This window comes from Sphaerodactylus townsendi, linkage group LG12, assembly GCF_021028975.2.
Source record: "Sphaerodactylus townsendi isolate TG3544 linkage group LG12, MPM_Stown_v2.3, whole genome shotgun sequence".
In the NCBI taxonomy this organism is placed as follows: domain Eukaryota; kingdom Metazoa; phylum Chordata; class Lepidosauria; order Squamata; family Sphaerodactylidae; genus Sphaerodactylus; species Sphaerodactylus townsendi.
Window position 1 is genome coordinate 27,065,049 of NC_059436.1, and position 23,340 is coordinate 27,088,388.

General features: G+C 44.2%; 1 protein-coding gene across 1 annotated transcript in view; it reads right to left on the reverse strand.

Moving 5' to 3' along the window:
- Positions 1–383: 383 nt before the first annotated feature.
- Positions 384–23,340, reverse strand: part of KAT6A (lysine acetyltransferase 6A) — a 59,589-nt gene continuing 36,632 nt past the window's right edge. The window contains exons 9-17 of the mRNA XM_048512356.1: positions 20,611–20,726; positions 18,759–18,900; positions 18,052–18,213; positions 16,218–16,311; positions 12,978–13,209; positions 10,973–11,177; positions 8,729–9,448; positions 6,878–7,178; positions 384–5,467 (exon numbers count right to left, since the gene is read on the reverse strand). Of these exons, the coding sequence (XP_048368313.1) occupies positions 2,841–5,467; positions 6,878–7,178; positions 8,729–9,448; positions 10,973–11,177; positions 12,978–13,209; positions 16,218–16,311; positions 18,052–18,213; positions 18,759–18,900; positions 20,611–20,726 (4,599 nt within the window). The 3' untranslated portion in view covers positions 384–2,840. The remainder of the gene's footprint in view (positions 5,468–6,877; positions 7,179–8,728; positions 9,449–10,972; positions 11,178–12,977; positions 13,210–16,217; positions 16,312–18,051; positions 18,214–18,758; positions 18,901–20,610; positions 20,727–23,340) is intronic.

Here is a 23,340-nt window from a genome sequence, read left to right on the forward strand (position 1 = left end):
AAAAGGGCTTGTTTTGAGGGGCCCAATTTAACCCTCAACTTTTAAAATTTTTATCTACATACCCTTAACATAGGACAATACAAAGGACTCTCCACCCACCTTTCCTGTGTGAACAGCAACAGTCAAGCCGCGTCCCTCCATGGCTCATTCTTTCTTGCTTGCATCTTTGAACAAGCCATAGTTTATAAAAAGAGGGCTCTACTAAAACCAGCGATGCTGTTCCATGAGAAAGACAGTGTCGAACAGCCCTTTGCTCCTACATGTGCAGAAATATGCTCCTTTTGCTCCCATTGCAGTTAAGGGAAATATTCCTAGGGCCGACTCGCTAGGCTCAACTTGCCGGTGTTATAGAGGAAGAAAAAATCCAATTGCAAAACCAGACATCCAAAATGGCTCAACATAATTTATTTTTTTATGTTAAAATGTACAGAGTTCTTTTGAAAGTACTTGCTAGAAAGGGGGGAGGGAAAAAGTGATATTACATACAAGGAGAGGAAGGGAGGCCGGCCGGCCCAGGAGCGCATGACATGGAGGATCACAAAGGGATTTTCTTTTAAATCATCCAGGCACCCCTTCCCCTTTTTAAGCTTACGAGTCACCAAGGACAAAGTACAAAGAAGTTACAAAACAGGAAAAGCAAATATAAACAGACAGGAATAGACGCGGCTTCATTTTGTACATGCGGCTTTAGAGGCATATCTGGAGCTCTAGTCACACACTCTAGAGATCTCTTTAAAGAGAATTTTCATCTTTCTTAAAATAGTCTTTAATATTCTACAACAAAGATAAAAAATTTTAAAGATGGAATGAAATGAAAAAGCTCTTTTTTTTTAAAAGGCATCAAAGTCACTAACAGTGAGTTTTTTTTAAATTTCTTTTAGAAGTTTACCCAAGTTTATTTTGCTAAAAATACATTATTATTTTTTTCTTAAACAGAAGTGGGAAAAAAAATGACAGGTACCAATATTACTGCGTTGGATATTTTTTTTTATAATATAGAAAAGAACATTGGTTCTCTACAATAGGTCTACAGTCACAAAGGTTTGTGGAAAAAAAGGGAGCTGCCCGACTGATTTTAAAAAACCATACAAAAAAACCCAAAACCAAAAAAGGTAACAGCAGACAAAAAACAAAACGAAGAAGGATTCACGGCCCTCGGTTTCAACAGCTTTGCCTTCGACACCCCAACAAACCCGCCCCCACCCCAACCCACCTGCAATCAGGAAGCAATGGCAGAGCAGACGATTTGGGAAGGAGAGGGCAGCAAAGGGTCGCCTTTTAACACAGAAAAGGTGAGCCTGGAATCATATATATATATACAGGGACTTGGGTCCTACACAGCCTTGTACACATGCTCAAGAACTAAGAGAAAGTGAGGGCTGGAAGTTCTTGGAATTCTGCCTTTTCATACTCAACAGTATAAGAGGAAGTCCGTTTTAGTGCAGCTGACACCCCAACCCCCACCCCCAACTGCCTTTCAGGTTTCTTTGAAAAAAAAAACTTTACACATCTAAGTCAATCTAAGTGCATCGGTAAGCTCTACAGGAATATACAGAGAGAACTTTACAATAGAAGGATAAGCTATGTTTCCCCCTCCTTGGACCGATGGCATGCCCACAGGCCTGGCAACCCTTAGATAGTGACAGGATGGGTGGATTGCACTGGCTGGACTTGTCCTGCCCCGTCTGTCTCCCTGATGTTCATTCCTGGCCTCCCCGGACCCACTTTTATAAACACAGATGAGAACGACAGCCCAAGGAATTAACATCCAAGGTGCTGGAACACAGTGGTGCCCTTCTGGCCCGGGAAGGGGGGAAACAAGCCCAGAGGTTTCTCTCTACATGCTAGTCACTGGCCAGCAAGAACAAATGTCTGTTTCAATGTACATTTCACCTTCCAAGGGTGCACTACTGGAAGTAAGGTGGGGCCTTTAGATCTGCAGCCCTTAAGTACAGCCACCTTTTAATTCCTAATGTTCGACGAGCCCCACTCTCTCCGCCACCCCCAACAGAAGCATACGGTTGTCCCTAAAAATGCTGCTGCTATGTCAGACTAACACAATCTGTCTGGGGTGTGCAAGAAACAGGCGCACACTTTGAAAAGATTATTTTTAAGCTGAGTTTTAGTTCACGGAGATAGAGAGAGAGAGAGAGGGAGGGAGGGAGAGAGAGAGAGAGAGAGAGAGAGAAGAACTGGGGAAGAATAAACTGTTCAAAGTTCCTATATCTGTGGGAGTGACAAAAGCGGCTCTGTTAGGATCGGAAAGCTCGTTTTGGGTCTGTGTCCCATCCTCAGTCACCACATTAGAGCCTCCTGGTTAAGACTGAAGTAGGGAACAGAAAGTTGGAGAGGGAAGGGATGGGACCTTTAGAGATGGAACCATCTTGGGAGCTGTGCACAAGGGGGAGAGAGAAAGGATATGGCATCCGAAAGTGAGAAAGTGACCATTTTTGCACACACTTTGCCTGGGTGGCCGGCAAAGTAATTGTCTGAACTTAAAATATTTTGTGCACATTTTTCAATCCCCTCCCTGAAAACAGAAACAAAAGAAAAAAGAAACCACCAAACCCCATTTTAAAAATGGTTTTGATCTGTGAAGTGTTTCAGGATTGTGAAGGGAAAAACAAAGACCCAAAACAAAAGAACCCCACAAAAACTCAAGGAGAATAAAGACCAGGCCCCCTACAAAATAAAATAAAATAAACTGAAAGGGAACAAAGCCCCATCTAAGATCTACAGCAATATTTAACTGGAAAAAGGTCTATTGTCTCTGGTTTGTCAGTATAAAAGGTTCCTTTATTTATAGAGATTTCAGTTTTAATATCGCAAGTTTATCTTGCTCATCTCCTCATGTAGGGTCCATTGAGAGACTGCTTGGGCACCCCAGCAGCGTTCATGTAGCTGTGATGGGAGGGGCCAGTGTACATCATGTTCCCATGAGGGTTTGGCTGCATAGGCTGCTGGGGATAAGCCTGGCTCCCCATCATTCCCATTTGCATCTGCATAGGATACTGGGCTGTCTGGTTCATGTAAGCTGGGTTGCTATGGTAACTGCTATTCATCATGGGCTGAGTCATACGGTAGCTGTTCATAGCATTCAGGGTGTTCATATTCATGGAGTTGACATTGTACGGGGCAGTCGGCATCAGGTTCACCCCCATGTTCATGCCACGCTGAACGGCTAGTGCTCGGGGACCCGCCTGCATGGCAACTGCTGGAGCACTGCGGCCATAGAGCTGCTGCTGGTGAGCAGCCGCAGAGGGCAGGGGCGCCGATTTCGAGCGGATGGAAATGTGCCCCTTGACTGGCATTTGCCCCTGAAGCCTCTGGGTGTGGGGGATGCCAATGTTGGTGGTTGACATGTTGCACTGGAGGAGGGGCGAGGTGAGGTTCATGGTGGTGGACGCCAGGTTTGGCGGGGGTGTCATGGTGGCTTGTGCTTGGGGTGTCCCGGCCAATGGGTGAGATGGAGCCAGCTGAGCCAGACCTGTGTTGGACAAAGACACGCTGGTTGCATAGGAAGTCACAGCAGTAGAATGGCTGTATGACATGGCATGGGGGTCCATAATGGTGTTGGTCAGCTGCTGCAACTTAGCTAAGCTGAAGGTGGCTGATGGCTGAGAGTAGCCGCCGGCACCAAAATCTCCAGGAATCCTCTCATAGATGCTTATGTTGCTAGTGCTGCCAGATTCTGGGATTTCCATGATCATCGGTGCTGGGGTGAAACTGTTGTTCATGCTACACTGAGACAATGGGGGCTGCTGCTGCTGCTGCTGCTGCTGTTGCTGCTGCTGTGCGGGAGGCGGGGGCTGAGGCTGCTGGGCCGGGGGTTGCGACTGAGGTGGCTGCGCTGCTGGCTGCTGGTTGCTTGGAGGCCTTTCGACCACGCAGCTCTGCGGGGACTTGATATTGCAGTTTGTGGCAGGCTGGACGCTGCCCTGGGGCATCATGCTGCAGCTGTTGCCCATGCTGGCTATTTGCTGAGTGACAACACAACTGTTCTGGGTGAGGCTGCTGGAGGACGACAAGCCTCCGTAAGAACAGCTGCTCTGCGAAGAATTGTTGCCACAGATGCTGCCCCCCATGGTGGAGTCGTAGCTGCTGGGGTTCTCATAGTTCTCTGTTGTGCTCTCAATGCTGCCGAGGTCACTGAAGCCGCTGTCCACCACCTGCTGAGAGTGGTCCGATACAGAAGGCACATCCATCATGGGGCTGGTCTCCATGTTCTGCATAGAAGGTGCGGAAAGCGAGCCTTGCTCTGGGCTTATCTGAGTGTAGCCGCTCTCCAGGGTGTTCGGTACACTGGGGCTGCTGACAGAGCGCACAGACTGGCTGGGGTGGGACTGGACCGAGGAAATGGGGCTGTTGTGTTCTGAAGCTTGGCAGTCTTCAACCATTGACATCTGGGGATCCTCTTCGGCTTGAGTGTAACTCTGCAGGTTCTGGCAAGCTGCTAGGGTCTCCTCGCAGTCCTGGTAGGCCACCTCGTGTTCATTGTTCTCTTCCTCCTGCGTCAAAGACTGCACTGCTTGGACGGTTTCGAGATCCAGTTCACTGTGAGGAATCTGTTCCTCTTCCTTGAGTTCAATCAGTCCCTCTTTAGCGTGCTGCTCTTCTTCTTGATCATCTTCAGAGCCAGGAACAGGGTCTGAGTTCTCTGATGTCTCGTGGGATGTCTGCTCTTCCTCGGAATCCGCCTCTCCCTCACTCTTATTCTTGGCATCCTCTTCCCTACTGCCCTGTGTGCTTGTTTCTAAAAAAGGCTCCTGGGCATCTGCTTCTTCCTTCAGCCCATCTTTCAGGGTCTGTTCCTCCGAGTCATTCTTCTTGGCAGACTCCATGTGACCGTCGTCTTCCTCGTCATCTGCATCGTGGTCTTCATTCTGGTTGGCCGCTGCCACCACCTCCTCCTCCTCCTCTTCCAGATCGCGCTCGGGTTCTTCTGCCTCCTGCTGCTCTTCCTCAGACTGTCGCTGCTCTTCTGTAACTTGTGGTTTCTCTGCCTCTTCCTCCATTTCAGGTTCTTTGACTTCGGCCACTGGGCTGTTGTTGCTATCTATGGGAGAAACTGCCCTCGCTTCACTGACAGGGGCATCTTCTTCCTCCTCTTCTCCCAGTTCCTCAGCTTCCACAGACCCACCTTCTTCTTTCTTCTCCTCCACCACAGGCAACAGTTCTTCCTTCTGCTCAACCGGCTCCTCCTCCTGGACTTTGGCTTTGTGCCCCAGTTTTGAAATAACTTCCATGGGATCAGATGTCTCTTCTGGGGCAGGCAGTAGGACCTTTCTCCTCTTCAGTTTGAAGCCTGGCTTGCGGCCGGGCCTTTTCTTCCAGTGGATGGGCTTGCGGCTTTTGCCCTTGGGCCAGCCCTTCTTCTTCTTCATGGGGGTGGAAGTGTCTGGCTGGAGCGTAGAATCCTTCGCCTCACATTTTCTCAGAACAGAGACTGGTTTCAAGGTAGGAGAAGCTGAAGAGGACAAAAAAGCGATATTCAAGTTGCTGGACTAGTAATTACCAGGGCTGCCTGCCAATTAAGGACTCCCACAGTTAGGCACCAAACAGATTTAAATACAATTTGCATATTTCTAAACTCTTGCGATAGATGCCTTTCTGAGCTGCTTAAAGGTAAATTAAGCTTAAGGAAAATATTTAAGAAAGGGAATGACAAATACGATGCAAGAGTTAGGTAGTTTCAGGTGTGCAGCCATGTCAGTCTGCAGTTGGTTTACCAGAACTAGACTATCACAGTAGCAAACCAGCTCAAAGTACAACAGTGACCTTAAAACACACACTGAACTCCAAAGATTAAAATAAGCTAGAGAGAAGGTAAGCTCCCCCATCCGTAATCAGCCGAAGACTTGGAAAAAGCTACTCTTACCACGTTTCCCCAAAAATAAGACAGGGCCTTATATTAATTTTTGCACCAAAAGATGCGTTAGGGCTTATTTTCGGGGTAGGGCTTATTTTAGGGGAAATACAGTACCTTCACAATTCATTAAGGCGGGCTCTTAGCAGCCCCATTGCTTCCCTGTCACGTGTCATGCAAGGTGCATCCTCATTGGCAGGGAGCACCCTGCTGGATCACACCATCCTGATCTAGAGCTACCGGTAGGGCTTATTTTTGGAGCCCCCTCCAAAAATCCTGAAAAATTATGATAGGGCTTATTTTCGGGGTAGATCTTATTTTTGGTGAAACACGGTATGTACCTGTGGCCATCAAGACGACTATACAGCATCCCACTATGTATTCCATTTCCCCACTGTGTACCATGTGCCTTTTTGATTTCTGATTAAAAATAACGATTTTAAGAAGTTCTGATGAGATCTTACCTTTTAGCAGATCAAGATAAATAACTAATGCCTAAAAGATATTCAATATATGTGGCAGCCCATTTTGTGAGGAAGATCATTCAGCTGCCATGATTTTGGTTCACGAATGTCTCTGGTCTAAGGATTATGTAACACTTTTTGCCCAGAGTGCAAAGGTCAGGGTCCCTGGCTCTGGAGTCCCCTTTACCAAACTAGTCCCTCATTCCTCTCTTGGTCTTGGTTGTCCCAGGTTTGGTAAATCTGCAGCATCTTTCCTCACCACGTGGCCAAATTCCCTACTGGCCACAACTCTGAATCTCTAGTCCCAACTCATGATTCCAATGCATATCTTTCTGAGGTTGAGCGCACTGCAGAGGAGTCATGGGCCCTGCCAAATAGGAGAGCGGATGGTTAAGTCATCCTATTGCCATATACTGCATACCCATTTGATGGAAAAGTTCATAAACTGCTCAGACCGACTAATTCTGTACCCTTTGGATGGATACCAGAGAGGGGAAAACGACCTCTCCTATGAAAGAATGGAGGAAACTTCGTTCATGAAACGTACCAGTGGCATCATCTGAATCCTCTTCAGGTTCAGCTCCCTTCTTGGAGGAGGTCCTGTGCCTAAAGGAGTCCTGTTGTGAGAGGCAGTGAAGATACCCTCCAGAAAAAAGCTCGCCCTCTTCTTCCTCGTCTTCCTCATCCTCCATCTCAAATGTGGGTTCCAGCTGAGGCATGGGCCTCTCTGTGTCAGAGTCCTCAAAAGGCAAATCCAGGACTTCAGTTGTTTCCGAGATGGTTTCAGTCACGACACTGCTGTTGTGATATTTGCGCTTACGGACTCTCCTCTTCCGGGGAATCGGCTTCTGAAAAAGACAGCCAAAACAGACTGAGTAACGGCTGAATAAAGAGCAAGAGAGAGAGAGAGAGAGAGAGAGAGACTGAACCCAGGTATCTAGAGGTTTATGTACTCTGTACATACCATGTAAACAAAATGTGGTATCTAATGCCCTCCTTTAAAAAAAACAACCCCAAAGCTTCTAGCCCTCAAGTGGCCAACACCAGCTATCCCCAAGGGACTGGATGTGACATGAATAGCAGTTTTAACCAGCTTCATTTTCCTCTTTCCATGGATGTACTTTTGATTTGTAAAGCAGAGGCACACTGGGCTGACGGAAGTGCATTAACAGAACTCTGGGGTTACACAGGTACATCATGGACAAGAGGGACTTCCCATGTGGATAGGCACTCCCAGCAGTCTTTCCGTGGACAGTGCAGCCACATTTCAACCAACTCTTTTGATAGAAATGACTGAACCCCAAAGTGAATGGCCTCTACCTCCCCCAATCCTTCCTCTTAAACTTTAAAAAAAATCTAACTCTGCCGAAGAAGACCAAATGCCAGTATGCAGACTATTTTCATTAGCAGCTTCTTATCTAAATAGAACACAGCAATCAACCAATCGCTCTCCACCAGCTGCTCTGGTTACCCCCTGCAACAGACTGAAGGGTGAGATATTGAAGCTCAAGATGTAGCACACAGCAGACTAGTTCATTGTGAACCCAGAGAGAAAAAGCAGGAAAAACAACTTGCCACCTGGGATGGAGAGAAACTGTCTTCTGGTGTCCATTCTGCTTGATCATTAGCTAGGTTTCTTTTGCTAGTTTTGGAAGCTCGTTTTTTAACAAGAGGCTGAACATAAGCGTAGGACAAAATGGGGGTAACTGGAGCACACAGGTGTTTGCTCCCCCTACCCAAAGGACTTTTTCTCTTGGCATGGAAAGGAATTTCTCAAATACATCTTACATATTACTACGGGCAGCAAGACAAGGCCTATGTGCATCCCCCTGAAGCAAAGGAAAGATGCAGAATGTATACTGGGTGGAAAATTCAGGTTCCTGAGAAGATTTTCATTAGCAGCTCCACACCAGAGTTTCCAATCTTTACGGCAGAAAAGATATACTTGAAAATGTGGTGAGCAATGAAAACTGAGAAGACAGTGACTGGGCTAAATATTCAAGTTGCAAAGGTGGGGCTTCCCTGCCATCCAATGAGCACTGCCCTTTTAAGTGAAGCAGAAAGCACCATGTACAATAGAAGGAGGGTGCATCATCGGTTATCACCTACATAATTTATACAGGTTGCAGAATTCAGATTTCTTAGCCCCAGAATCTTTTTTCCCCCTTATGGGAAAAGTACACACAGCCCCAGGGATGACTACTTCCACCCCCACAGCACATACCAAGAATGCAGCCAGTTTAACAGCTGTGCAACTGAACAAAATGCAATCCCAGGACATAAGGGACTAACAAGAGGTCAGGAGTTTTCACAGCAAAAAGCTCCTGAAAATGTACAGCAGGAAGAAAAAACTAGCTGTAGCACAGAGGTGTGAAATAAGTGTGGATGAAGGACGCACCTTTCGCTTCAGCGTCGGTTTAGTGAGAACTGGTGGAGAATTTGAGCAAGGGCTCACGGGCTCCTCCTCCTCGTCTTCACTGCTCTCACTGAAGTGCCTCGACAGCGTCCGGTCACCCTCACTGTGGCGCCGGGATAGCCTTTCACACTCCTCGGAGATCCTGCTTTTCAGGCGCTCGGGGGTCTTCAGCTGCCCTCTCCACAGTTCCATGCCTTCGCTGTATCGCCTCTGGGTAACAGAAGACTTCTCACCTTTGCTGTATTGCCCTTGGGAGACAACAGATTTTTCCTCATCTTTACCAAAGTGCCCCCGGGGCACAGGAGTCTTCTCATCACATTTGCCACACTGTCCTTGGGAGGAAGTGTTTTTTTCTTCAGTCTCCCCAAATCTTCCCCGAGAAGCAGCGGCTGCAGCGGCTGCAGCGGCCGCAGCCGCTTTTTCCTCACACTCTCCACACCGACCCCCCCTGGCCATTGCCGACTTCTCCTCCAAAAGCAGTTTTGACTCCTTCTCAGTGAAGGAGTCGCGAAGCTTTTTCCCCTTCCGGCTCCATCGGCCCCTCCGCGATGTCTGGTTATTTGCAGGAAGACCAGCCAGGGGAAGACTTTGCTTGCTTGGCCGCACAGAATTGGCTGGGGTGATGACATCTGGCTTTTTTTCACTCTCCAGAGGAAAGTAAGGTTCTCTCTCTTTTTTCTCCCAGCAAACAGGTTTCATCACCTAATGCAAACAAAAATCCAAACATGTGCATCCAAAGTTTTCCTGAAACTGTTAGTTCCAATAGCTGTCAAGGATCTAAGCAAAACTGCCACAATTTAAACTAGAGACCTGCAGACAATGATTCGCATGAATCAGTATGTGAACTTGGGCCTCTCTCGTTTCTGCAACTTCTGGTTATATTCATCTCTTTCCTTCTGATTTTCGTCCTGATTCTCCTAGGCAACTTCCCCCTGGCCTCTTCTGAACTTTCAACTCTTCCAATAATCCACTCCTAGATTCCTTGCTTGCTACTTTCTCTCTTCCTTGGCTTCCAGTTCTTCTACTCTCTCTTCTCTAGGCATTTCTCCTGTATTAGCCTTACTTTGGTGGCATTTCCCATGTCAGATAGCCTCACCTCAGCTGGTTGTTACCGGCAAAGGACATAAGGCATGGACTATACTCAAGCCAGCGTGGTATAGTGGTTAAGAGCAGATGCACTCTAATCTGGAGAACCAGGTTTGATCCCCCACTTTGCCACTTGAGCTGTGGAGGTTTATCTGGGGAAATAGATTAGCCTGTGTACTCCAACACACGCCAGCTGGGTGACCTTGGGCTAGTCACAGTTCATCGGAGCTCTCTCAGGCCACCCACCTCACAAGGTGTTTGTTGGGGAGGGGGAGGAGATTGTAAGCCCCTTTGAGTCCCTTACAGGAGAGAAAGGGGGGATATAAATCCAAACTCTTCTTCTTCTTCAAACCAATTGGCTTGATGAACCCAATTTTCAAAGGAAGGTCCATAGCTCAGTAGAACCCATTCTTTCTAAGCATGCAGTTCCAGAGTCAGTCCCCTGCCTCTGCAGTTAAAGTAACACAGGTTGCAGAGCCTGAGAACACCAAGAGTTGCTTTAATGCTAGATGAAATGTTAACTCAATTCAGAATAAGGCAATTTCATATGCAGGAATGTGACAGGTCAAAAGGAAAGGTGGAAGGGTATTAATTTTGGTTCATGTTTCAAAGCAATTCTTACTTAGCTGTAGTAGTAGTAGTAGTAGCAGCAGCAGCAGCAGTAGTAGTAGTAGTAGAAGAGGAAGAGGAGGAGGAGGAGTTTGGATTTATACCCCACCTTTCTCTCCTATAAGGAGACTCAAGGTGGCTTACAAGCTCCTTTCCCTTCCTCTCCCCACAACGGACACCTTGTGAAGTAGGTGGGTCTGAGAGAGTTCCAAAGGTACTGTGACTAGCCAAGGTTACCCAGCAAAAATGTAGGAATGCAGAAACACATCTGGTTCACCAGATAAGCCTCTGCCACTCAGGTGGAGGAGTGGGGAATCAAACCAGGTTCTCCAGATTGGAATCCACCTGCTCTTAACCACTACATCACACTGGCTCAGCTCCTACATGTAATTTCTAAGCAACTCTCCTTAGGATGGGACGCTAAATTCCTCCACAATTTCTATCATTACTTTCTCACTTACATGTTCCTATTTCATTTCCTCTATGGCTCCCATATTAAATATGAGATTTTATCTGCCCATCAACACTGACCTCTATGTCTCTCTCCTTTGGCTGCAGCTGCTCTTCATTTTCCCCATCTTCTGGATCCTCATCTTCATCTTCAGAAACTACAGAGTTAGAGACAATGACAGGAGTCCAGCGCAGGCATTCTGGATCCACAACTACAGGCCGATGATTCAGTTTCAGTTTTGCCATATGATCTTGGATAAGTTTCTCCCGACGAACTATCACAAATCTGGGGATGGGGAAAAAAATCCTTCTGTGAGTTAACATTATGAGTACAGATTAGCAAATGAGGGAGGAAAAAGGTACAACCAAGTCTGGTGTATCAACAAGCTTCTGCCTTTATCATTTGAATCAAGCAGTCAGAGACACAGTATTCTAGCAACAGACTTATCTGAGGTACAAAAATCAAAGCCAACTTCATACAGGACCCTAGCTCCTTTCAACTTGCAATTCAGAATTCCATGAGAAGCAGATAGAAGTGACTGAGAATACAAGATGAGAAGAACGTATGCACAGGACTCTTCTCCAGACATTTTGGTTTCTGGGTCTTAACCAAAAAGAGATCACATCTGGACTTCAAAACAGGTCTCTACCACTTATGTACACACTCTCTCAAGAGGGTCTCACCCCCAGCACAGCAGCATGTGATACCAGGCCATCTTGTCACCACAGTGAAATGGCCACAGAAAAAGGCCTCAGCTATATGGCAGAGCTACACTTGCTATACCTTTAGAGAAAGGTCACTCGGGATACCCAAATACCAATGTATGATTGGTACTAACAACTAATGAGTACCAGAAGGCAACAGCATGGAAACTAATACAGCTTTGAAAAGACTTCACAATCTGACCATATACAGCCAGGGCTCTGCCACAATTCAGTATGGGCATCTAACCAAAGTAGTGAGTGCAGAATTTGGTATTCTGAAAACTGTTTGGTATTCTGAAAACTGTATGGCTTTAAATATATTTTAAAATGGCGGGGCATAACCTCTTGAAGCCTCAGAAGCCAAAGAAGTAGATGAATAAGATTTCCATTGTCCTGCACAGCTCCTTGCAACTCCCTACAACTAAGCCAGAATGCTGTATAAAGGGAAGTTACATAAATTACCTCAATTTGTCTAATTTACACAGATCACAGAAGTCAGGGTTTTCTGGATGCAGAGCATTAAGTCTCTATACAGATTTCTGTTCTACTTCAGCATGGAGTACATGCAGCCTCAGAGTACGTGGCACTCTGGCCTAATCATAAGAACATGCAATGGCAGATTTTAAATAGAAATTCTTCTAGAGCTGGTTTGTTTTGTGAGGTTCGTATGCAACACACTATTTAGCACAGGGAGGTGCTGTGGTCACAAAGCTGTGCATGCCAACACCTCCCATGAAATCTCCCAAAAGAAAATGCAGCAAATTATAGTATTTTCTTTCTGTACACTATTCACAAATGAGTTACCCTGCCCTTCCTCCTCAGTATACTGTAATGATGCAACTCGCTTTGGCTCCAACATGTATGTTACATAACTGTCCTTTCATATTTTATCCTACTTGCTTGTCTGCAAAGCTATTATGAGGAGAGCAGGCTCCACAGGCTGTTAGAGATCCTACAAGATGAGATATCTGCCTCTGTAATATTCAAATGCTGCACCAGGGTCAGTTAAATTTTGAAAACCATATATATTATATTATAAAATTCAGCAAGTCTGCATAATTTAATTTGGCAGGTATGAAGAAGAACACAACATGGATGAAGAAAGTAAAATTCCCCTGCTGGAACTCTTATTCAGCATCTTCTGTCTTCTGAGATTTCACCAGCTGTTGCCAAAATATTTTCACATGCAGCTTTGCAACTTGTACGGTCTAGATACTTCCTTTTTATTGCAAAAAAGGAAAGCTAAGATGCTTCAGAGACTAATTCCATACCCAGTTTCAGAACTATTGCAGGATATGAAGAACTCACAGCTTAGGTCATGACCTTGCCATTTCTAGACCTGCAAATCTTGCGAGGAAAATAACAAGGCTGCCAAACTCACTGATCACTGCGGAAATCAAGCATTCGCAGGTGTTGCAGAGTTGAAGTGATATCTTGAGGGCAGATCCCAGTCAGTTTGCTTAGCTTCTTGATGCTGATCTGCTTGTCATTTTGATGATAAAGGCACTCCAAGATTACGCTTTTCCAATAAGCCATGTAGGAGAGACGACCCAAATCAGATAGCGGCTTCTCTGGGGATCCCGCTTGGCCTTCACGTTTTGATAAAAGATAACCTAAGGGAAAGCAAACAAAAATAAAAACACTCCTAGGGCAGAATATCACCAGACGGCTATGTTCCATTCCCAGTCAACATTATAAGGGGCATGAACTCTGGAATCAGTTGTTGGAGAAACAAGGCCAGAGCGAGCTAGGGAAATAGACTGAAATTCAAGGGCTACAGTGATACCTAGGCAAATTAAATTGGCACCATAATCCTCCCAGATATGGTGGCTCAGACTAATTTCCTGCAAAGCACTCACTTCCCATCCAGCCACCAGAAGACACAACTCCAATCTTTGCAGAAGTCCAAACATGCCAATGGAATGGCCACCTTCCAAATAAGAATCTCAGATTCTACAACTGGCAAGCAATTGTCCCAGTCATCAACCACCAACTGCTTCATTACAGATTCGGGGGGGGGGGGGGGGGCGTCACAGAAATAAATGTTGGTGATTCACACGAAAAGGCCTTGGAGGCCACACCCAGAGGAGTCTGACCGTATCATAACAGCTAGTGATACCTCAGTCCCCACTAGGTGGCAGATTTTTCCCAATATAATGAACATGCCCGAAGAATGCAGGTAAGAGTGCCAAACCAGCCACAACAGCTGAAATTCCCAGTTCACTGCAGATTATATTAATACAGTGCTATGAAGCAGTCCCCAAGAGGAGTGCACATCAAGGGTTTTTCCTCCGCTGTCAACAAGGAAAATAAATGCTCCAAGAACTATTTCAAACACAAACAATGGCATTTCTATCTTTAGTTGTCCAAAAATTGAGTGGCATTTTAGAAAAATAGGGTGTAATGATTTAAGTAAGAGAGAGAGAGAGAGAGAGTGAGAGAGAGAGAGAGAGCAAGTGACAGAAAGAGAGAGAGAGACTGTAAACTGAGAATTGAGTTAGAAAGAGAAAGGGAAGTGAGAGGATGAGAGAGTGATATGATTGGTAGATTCTTCTGTGCATGTGGGAGGGCTGGACTGGACTGGCAGAAGGTGACAGGATTTCAGGGTACAAGGACTAAGAGCGTCAAAACTCTAGTCAAAGAGAGTCAGAGCTCTGTGTGAGCATGGCAGAGTATGTTAGGGCTTCTGAGTGAAAAGACCCAGTGTTGAGAGAAACAGTGTGTCAGAGGGTATATACGGAAAGTCACAGCCTCAATAAATGTTTAGACAAAGTTAAGACAGAGAGTATGAGAGAGAACTATGAGAAGGCATCAGAAAGTGTCAGAGTGAATTTATGTTGAGTGAAGTCCACAAAGTATTTGTTGCCTCAGTTTGATTTTATTTTGTAAATATTTCACTTAGAGCCTTGAGGTTACCTATCAGTTTATCAATAAAATCTAACTTTGACGAACCATTGGAATCCCACCCTATTTTCCTTAGGAATGCATAAACCATCCACTTTGCCTTATAAGCTGGGACACACTACCAAAAGGAGACAAAGGTGTTTTTTGGGGGGGTAGGGGGTGGAATTTGCATTCCTGGTGGCAGCTACCAGATGGCGAAGAATTAAGGGAACAAATATTATTTGGAACAGGCAGTCGCTTCATATCACAGGGTCCATCACTTGTCATCCTATGTCTTCATAAAACGGATTCAATCATCTCTCTCCATACCTGGTTTGCAAGAATGACTTTCTTCAGGTAACACACAGGCAAGTCGAGAGATTCTTGAATCTAAGAGCTTCTCCCTCCCAATGCCTTCAACTCACATTTCAATCTCAGAAGCCCTTTGCGGACACAAATTAAGGCACTACCATCACAAGACAAGCAATTATGTACAAGCAAACTTAAAATAGAGAGGCTAATTTGCCTAGGAAGTCACAATGGCCGTGTTCACTGGAGATTACTTGCTCAAAGGGTGACAAAAGGATTCATGTTGGAAAATCCCCATTTCATCTCTGGCATTTGAGCAAGTGAGCATCAGAATGGGAGAAGGGCACTGTGGTCCAGAGGTAAGCATGGCAGCAGCTCTTTCTTTGTAATCCTGGAGAGCCACTGACACTAAGAACAGACAATATGGACCTCTATGGGAAGCTGTGTGTGCTCATTCCTTCAAAAGGGCATACTGTCACAGCTGATCTTTGGAGACCCGTTAGGGTTTGCAAGGCAAGAGGCATGCAGAAGTGGTTTTCCACTGCCTGCCTCCAGGTGCGCTGAGAGAGTTATGAGAAAATTGTGACTGGCCCAAAGTCACCCAGCAGGCTTAATGTGGAAAAATGGGGAATCAAACCCAGTTTTCTGGGTTAGAGTCCGCCCCTCTTAACCACTGTGCCATGCTGGTTCTCTCCTTCTTGTTACACAATTGGAGTTGGTTACCTATAATTGGAGTTGGTTATCTTTAAACCAAAAAGGAGCAAGAACACACCACATTTTTGGGTAAAAGACTGGTTGAACAGGTGATTAGCTGGGCTTTGGAAGTTGCTCTTTTTACTCTTTCCCAAAAGCAACATGGAAAAGTACTGAACTTCCCTTTGTTCTCACTGTGTTGAAGCCAAACTAAATCTTCTACTAACAGAAGGTTCTTCCGTCAGCAGGAGGGAATCCCCCTACACACACACACACACGAACACACATTAAATTCCTGAAATGCTGCTTTGGGGGACAGGGGGTCCTTATGAATAAAATAAGGGGCAAACAGGGGGTCTACAGGAAGATAGGACAATTATACCTCTCCTGTGGGTGGGAAATTTGGTTTGGATCCAATCCATTTTGCCTTACAAATAAGGAGAAAGATGTTTCTTCCTGTCCATGCGGTGTGGGGGTGGGGTGGGGAATCTTACTCTGAGCTCTCTCCTGGACTTAAGTATGATGGGATGGAAAGTGCAGGAGCACATGGATGAGAAGTGACTTGAACATATATTTGCACTGAAAGACATAGGGGGAAAGGTATATTCTGGAATCTACAACCAGTTCAACACATGCTTCAGGTCGACTACAGCTGAACACATTACTAGAAGATGTTATTATTTCACAAACTTCAGAATAAAGCTACAGAAGAGGCCGAAAACAGTGTGTTGCTTACTGAAATCGATAAGGAACCTGCCGTAGCCCTTGCGCTGGTACTGGGGAAGAATCATTATGCAGGAAACGTTGTACTTCTGCTGGCAGTGCTTCTCCTGGTAAAAGGGAGAAAGAGGAAAACAGACTTTTAAAAAGCAAAGGATTAGCAAGACGGAAAAGAAGTTGTTCAGGACAAGTAATTAATTCAGAGGGAATATTGTAGTAAAAGACATAGCTATAGCCCCCACCAGGGAAAACCATGCATGTCAGGATGAAAAAGAATCCTCAGTGAAAGAATACGGAATAGTGTCAAACTACTGCTGATACTGTTACAACCTCCGCCAGAATGGGAATGGGAAAGGGAAGTGAGAGCATATTAAATTCCCATGCACCAAGTCAAGCCAGCACATCTGACCCGACACTGCCTGCCCCAACTGGGAGCACCTCTCTGGGCTGGTCTTTTCCAGAACTGCTACCTGTGTTGCTTTAACTAAAGATAGTAATGATTGAGCCTGGAACTCCCTGCACGCAAAGCATGTCGTTGCACCCCACGTGCTTAAAGCACCATCCTCTATCCATCAGGAACAACAGACAGGGCAGAAATTCAAATAAAACACAAGCGTGGGGAACATGAAATCCACAATGGAACCTGTGAGCATATTTATGCAGGCTCTGGGATAGCAGGCTCTGGTTAGAGATGCGAGATTTCCTTCACTAAACATTTCTAATGAGTTGACAACAACCGAGGGGGGAGAGCTTTCAATCCGTGTGTGTACCCTCCCATATGAGGGATACTAAAGCCACATTCAGCCTCTGTGGCGTCTATTCCAAAGCAGAAACAAAAGCTTTGAAATGAGATCAGCATCTGATTTGAGAAGCAAGCTCTGTGGAGGTAACAATTAATGTTTACTTCACCAACTAGCTCTACTCTTCGTGCACACCCCCCACAAGGGACTAGGAAGTCATTTAAAACCCTCTCCCCTTGGAGCCGCTAAGCTGGAATTCATGGCCCTTTGAGGATAAACACTGTTCAACAGTATAAAGAAAAAAGCTGCCCTCATTAACCGCTTCAGTTCCCTGGATTCTGCCGACACTGAATTTTCAAGACCATTTAGGATACAGAAGCTCTATTAGTTGTGTTGGGAGTACAAATAGAAATTGATCTGGTTAAACCCAGTACTGTTACACATGAATTATTTTAGTTACACTTAAAAGAGGCTGTTGGCAGTTACCAAACCTTCAACTCAAACCACGACACATGAACCTCAGTGCAGTTAATACTGATTTCAATGGACATCATCCTGAGTATGTGCTTAAGACCAGTGATAAAATAAAATGAATGCTCATATACAAGTTGGGTAGGAATGATAAAAAGCAAAACTTAGCAGCACGGTTGTGCGAACATGATCTGAAGACACAGTCTGCATTGTGCGTATGCCACAATCGCACAGAAAGGATGCAGAACACAGGCACAAATTTCAGTTAAGAATCCAAACTCTGTTTTGTTTCTTTTCAAATTAAATATATGCTTGAACATTTAGATACTGCCTACTAAAGCTAGGACCACAAATATAGTTCTGAATACCAACCATCAGCCATGATGAGCAGAACCAGAATTCAGTATGAAAATTAAGCAAAATAATGCAAACGTGTTCTGTCTAAGGTATGCCAGTTACATAACTTACCATTTTCTTTAAGCAAAATTTGGATTACCATGATGCAGAATAATACCTTTTTTTAAAGTACACACAGTCGTTAGCTAACAGAAGATGTCATGCAAGCAACATTAGTCAGAGAAGGTACCAACATCTCTTGACAGATCAAAATCCATGTCTGGTATATTTTTGCACACTCACCTTGGAGAAGTAGCCAACGAGGTGGCAGCCCTTAACGTCGTTTTGTGTCAGTACATAAAAAAGAAATGGCTCCACATCATAATACAGTGTCTTATGGTCCAGGAAGAGTTTTGCCAGTAGACACAAGTTCTGGCAGTAAATGGTGCTAACGTTGCCATCCACCTTACAGGAACAGAGAAAAGGTTAAGTCAGTATCCACAACAGAGTGCTAACGAGCAGCCGCAAGAAGAACATCTTGATTAACTCAATTCTGATGCAAGCAAAAAAGACGAAGCTATCCAAGCGACTCCAGCTCTGACACTTAAGAAACGGAGAATGGGTGCCATCTGGGGCAGTATGTGCTATGTTCAGCATATAACAGATTATAAAAACCCCAACCACCACAGGTGCACAAAAAGGAATTTATATAAAGAACAATAAGAAATACTCCAGCAGACACTGATGTTGGACAGAGCCTCAGCAACTCAGTTTGCTTACTCATTTCCATTTCCCAGTCCACTGATACTCCACTGTAAACTGCAAGCCCCCACCCCACCCCATCCATCATGCTAAGATCTCAAATGCAACAGTAAAGATACCAGAGATGCCTTGGAGTTTTCATCACTGCAACATAACGTACTCAAACAAAATTCACAATGGATTATACTCATGTTTTCAGTTAACAATGATTGTTTGAAGAGTGGCAGGTAACAAGCTCTGAAACTTACCTCAAAGACTGAAACATTGCTCTTCCTGTAAATTTCATTGGCTGGGGGATGGAACCAGCCACATTTTTTCATGTGCTGCTGCAGGATAGTTCTACTTTTCATGTACTTGAGACAGAATTCACAGATGTACAACTTAGGCAGCCTATGAAACAGAAGGATGGCAGGGTTTTGTTTTTTTTAAGTATCCTTAGATACAGGAGATACTTGAGCATGGCATAGTTTGGCAATATTCTCAGATGGGCAATCAGCGAACCATAGTAAATGACAGGGCTGAAGATAGCCATTACATGAACACTGGATACACATGAGGCAATACAGAAACAAGAAGAGAGCAGGTTAAGACATGCATTAGGATGGCTTCAATTATACCCTTGAGATTGTCCCCGGTCTATATTATAACCCAGGGTGCCCATCACTGAATGGGCAACTGTGAAATCCAAAATTTTGGTAGGATCACTACTCCAGCAAATACTCGTACTTTAGAATCACTATCCAGTTCTATATTATTGTTTTTATTTTATGTAAATGGCAACCACATGTTTTGAAATTAATGGTATTGTCAACATCCATACCAATAAAATAATGTACATATCTTCTGTGTGGACAAGCACAGCAGAATAAGCAGAATGTATGTCCACAGAGCCTAGTCTGATCTTTATAGTTCTTGGAAGCTAAGCAGGGTTGGCCCTGCTTGGTATTTGGATGGGAGACCACCCAGAAATACCAGGGTCATTAAACAGAGGCAGGCAATAACAAACCACCTGTTAAAATCTCTTGCCTTCAAAACCCCATCAGGGATCACCATAACTCAGCTGCAACTTGACAGCAAAAAAAAAAAAAACATCTGATATCAGCACAAGCCATCAGTTCAGAATAGTATCACCCCTCACTGACTGTAGGACGTTCTGCTCCAAAGAATACTTCCTTCAAGCATACTTCTGGGCTGCAGTTAAATTCAATGACACACCGTGATTTGTCATTACAGGATTCCCTGCTACTCTTGAATATGCCACATAGATTAAAAATTTCCATATTTACAACAAACTAGAGTTTATCATTTCATGCAAACAGAAAACTAGAGTTTACTTAATTGCCTCCAAATCATACTGGCTGGGGGCTCTGCAATGTAGATAAAATGACAGATTATGACTTTTTTGCAGGAGAAATTAATTTCTGAGGTAAGGGGGGATGAGTCTAGGAATTCCCAAGGCTCACTCCTGTAATGACAAACCATGATGTGCCATCATTACAGATAAACGGAGCCACACTAGAACACCTAAAAGCGCTCCCTTTCATTTGTCAAATGCTGAACAGCACCTATTCAGAATACCAAGAAGCTCCATTATGCAGATGTGGAACTTCTGATGCAGAATTTCACAGTCTGTGGTTCCTAAGTGTTCAGAATTTGCTTTTAAAAGCAAGTTTCTAGCACTGAGGATACAAAAAAAATATTCTGAAATAGCAAGCAATGTTTTTAAAGGTTCAGAAATGAGGGAAAAGGGAGAGGAAAGGCACTTGGCAAAGCTTATGTGCCTTCACCATTTTTGCTCCAATTTTCACATCAGCTTTCAAACTTTTATACTACTCTCATTTCCTTTTCACAGTCGTTGCTAAAAATAGTCAGAATTCTTTGAAAGTCCTAGCTAGAAAAATGCTTGTGCAAAACAAGCAAGTAAGTATCTTTACTTACGTTGCATAATCAGCCTTGTCACATATTTGTTTCATACAAAACTGCAGTCAAGAAAGTGCATTTAAAATGCAGGATAAAGCTAAACAGGTTCATGCATCTTCTTCACTTGATAAAAACTCAGCTGTGTAATATCAGGGATATAATGAGAGCATTTGTGTGTACCTGGAATACTCTTGTGGGTATGGAGAGGAGTACCAGGTGTGGATTTCATATTTCCCAAATTCAATGACCGATGGACAGCGGACTTGTGGGTCTGAGGCTCCTGTCACTCCTACTTTCTGTTGAAAAAAAGAGAGAGAAAAATATTTCAGAAAGTTAACAGTGACACTGCATAACAGATTTAGGACACAATAAAGAAGCAACGGCTATGTAGTCACCGTCCCAGAGGAGCAGAAGGATTATAAAAGCAGGTGGGCTAGGAAAACAGTTCAACACAGTTCAACACCACTAATTTGCTACAAGCGAGTATTCTTAAGGAACAGGCTTGAATGTTTAACTATTATGTTTAAATGCTTGATAACCACTTCATAAGTCTGAGGACTTCCATACCTCAAGTTCAGATACTATAATCAACAAAGTCTCATGGGGAAACCACCTGTGGCCCAAAACCAACACAGCAGCCAATGATCTAGAACAGGAACAAATTCTCAAAAATGACCACAAACGCATATTTTAAAAAACTTTCTACTGTATATTTATACAGATGCAGTATCAGGCAGAAAAGGAAACAACAGCTCTCTTGACATGTACCATTTTCAACAATGAAAGCAAAAAGGGAATATCCCAGAATCACAACCTAAGTACCAACAGTTAGAAAAATTAAGGTGTTTTTTTTTTACCTTCCTTTGCAGCTACTGCATTTAAGTAACAGAGCAAAGCATCTATGCAAGGAAAAATACAGCGATTAATCTCAAGTGTTAAGGGAAATCATTAGCCTTACTGGCAATTATTTTGACCTCCAGTGTTACTTTTAATGCACATGTATAAAATGGGTTTTCCTCCCTATCCTCCCTTGAGTTTTTTCTTATTAATTCTAAATGGAGGAGGGTTAATGGATCTAACTTAAAAATGTCTAATCAGCTGCCAATCAAGAAAGACAGAACACTGGGTTACCCACTCACAAAACAGGGTCTCTAAATACTAGATGGACTCCCCAAGCATGCAGAAAAATATAAGTTAGTAACTTTGAGGATCGAAGAGGTCCCAGGAGGCATGGAATGTTTACTTTATTTAAATACTTACTATCCTGCCATTCACACAAAGGCTCAATGAAGCTTTGAAGAAACGTATCATTAAAGGATGTAATAATAAAACTAAAGACACCAGCAACATGAAAAGATTATACTTAGAACCACTATCAGTAGTTATAATGTTGGCCTGGAATCTGACAGATCCAGGTTTGAATCCCAACTCTTCAGTGGAAACCTGCTGGATGACTGTGGGCCAATCTCAGACTTCCAGCCTCACCTACCTCACAGGACTGCTGTGAAGATGAAATGGGGAGAGGGGTAGCATAGAAATGAAGAAAATAATAAAACCCAGCAGTTGAGAAGCAGTCGGGGGGGGAGGGGTAGGAAAGGAAATTAGCCTGCCCAAGACTCAACCCCCAACCCAGAATCTACAGAAATGTTGAGGGGGAGATCTTGACAGTGAAGTGATTGCCAAATCCCCCCCCCCCCGAATTCTTGTGGGGCACAGTTTCTACTTTGTAAATTGCTTGGTGAAAGGAGGAGAGATAATACAGGCTGAATCGTCCATAATTCTTTTCCATTCAGTTCTGAATTTTTTGTGCAGCAAATAAAAAAAACAGAACTATAAATAGGGGGGTGGGGGGAAGCGTTTTCTCCCAAGTAGTCACAGTTTGCCATGTTTATTATTATTATGCCTTAATGCACTAGTGACTATCCAAACTAAGCTTCCAGAGCTGTATTCACTGCCAGAAACATTAGGTCCCAGGGAGTTTGCAGGCTCCTAGTACTAAACAAGAGCTAAAAGCATTTTATCTAATGCCAGAAGATCCAGTTCCTGCTTCCTTGCCCTTTGTGGCCTCCCAAGTTTCTCTCGCACGAGGGAGCTGGTGCAGATGGTTCCTCAGTAGGGACCAATTAGTTTGGCTTAGCCAGGGCAGAAACTCCTAGACAGAACTGCCTCTTCTTTTTATATTTTTGCCTTTCTTTTCTAGAAGCTAGGGGGAGAGCTCAGATATTTGGGGAGGGGATCAGAAAAGGCGATAAAGACTTCCTCTGATGAGTCTCCTCACCAGCTCCACTGTATCATTGGGGGAGGGAAAAGAGAGAGTCATTTTACAAACATCCACATCCCTGCTCTGTAAGACCAAGTGTGGTACAATTGTTACAGGAGTCAAGTAGGGACATATGGCTGCAAATTCTCATTCAACTATAAATCTTACTGGGCAACAATGGCCAACTCACTATTTGCCCACCAAATGAACCTTGCAGTGTTGTTCTAAGGATAAAGGGGGATGAAACAAAATACATCTGCACAAAATGAATGACAGGTGCCGCTTTCTTCTTGGACTTCGCAAAACCTCCATTTGTACTAAAGTTCTATGTTCCTCCTTTCATTAGGACCAAGAACTATCATTTATTCTGAATCTTTTCTGCCTTTTTGTCTTTCTACCAATTAATCACAGTAAAAACTATGATACCAAGAACAGCAGAATTACTAAAAGTAACCAAAACAGGTGCAGCAGGTAACTGCAGCTTAAACATGCCCAGGCGCACTCTGAAATAAAACAATCTTACCTAGATGTCAAAAGGAAGGAGTGAAGAGTCTAGGTGAGCCTCCCTGTTCCCCATGGATGTTCCCCAGTCTGGGTACAACAGCCTAAAAGTCCCGACTACAAGACCAGCCCACTGCACTTAACAGGCA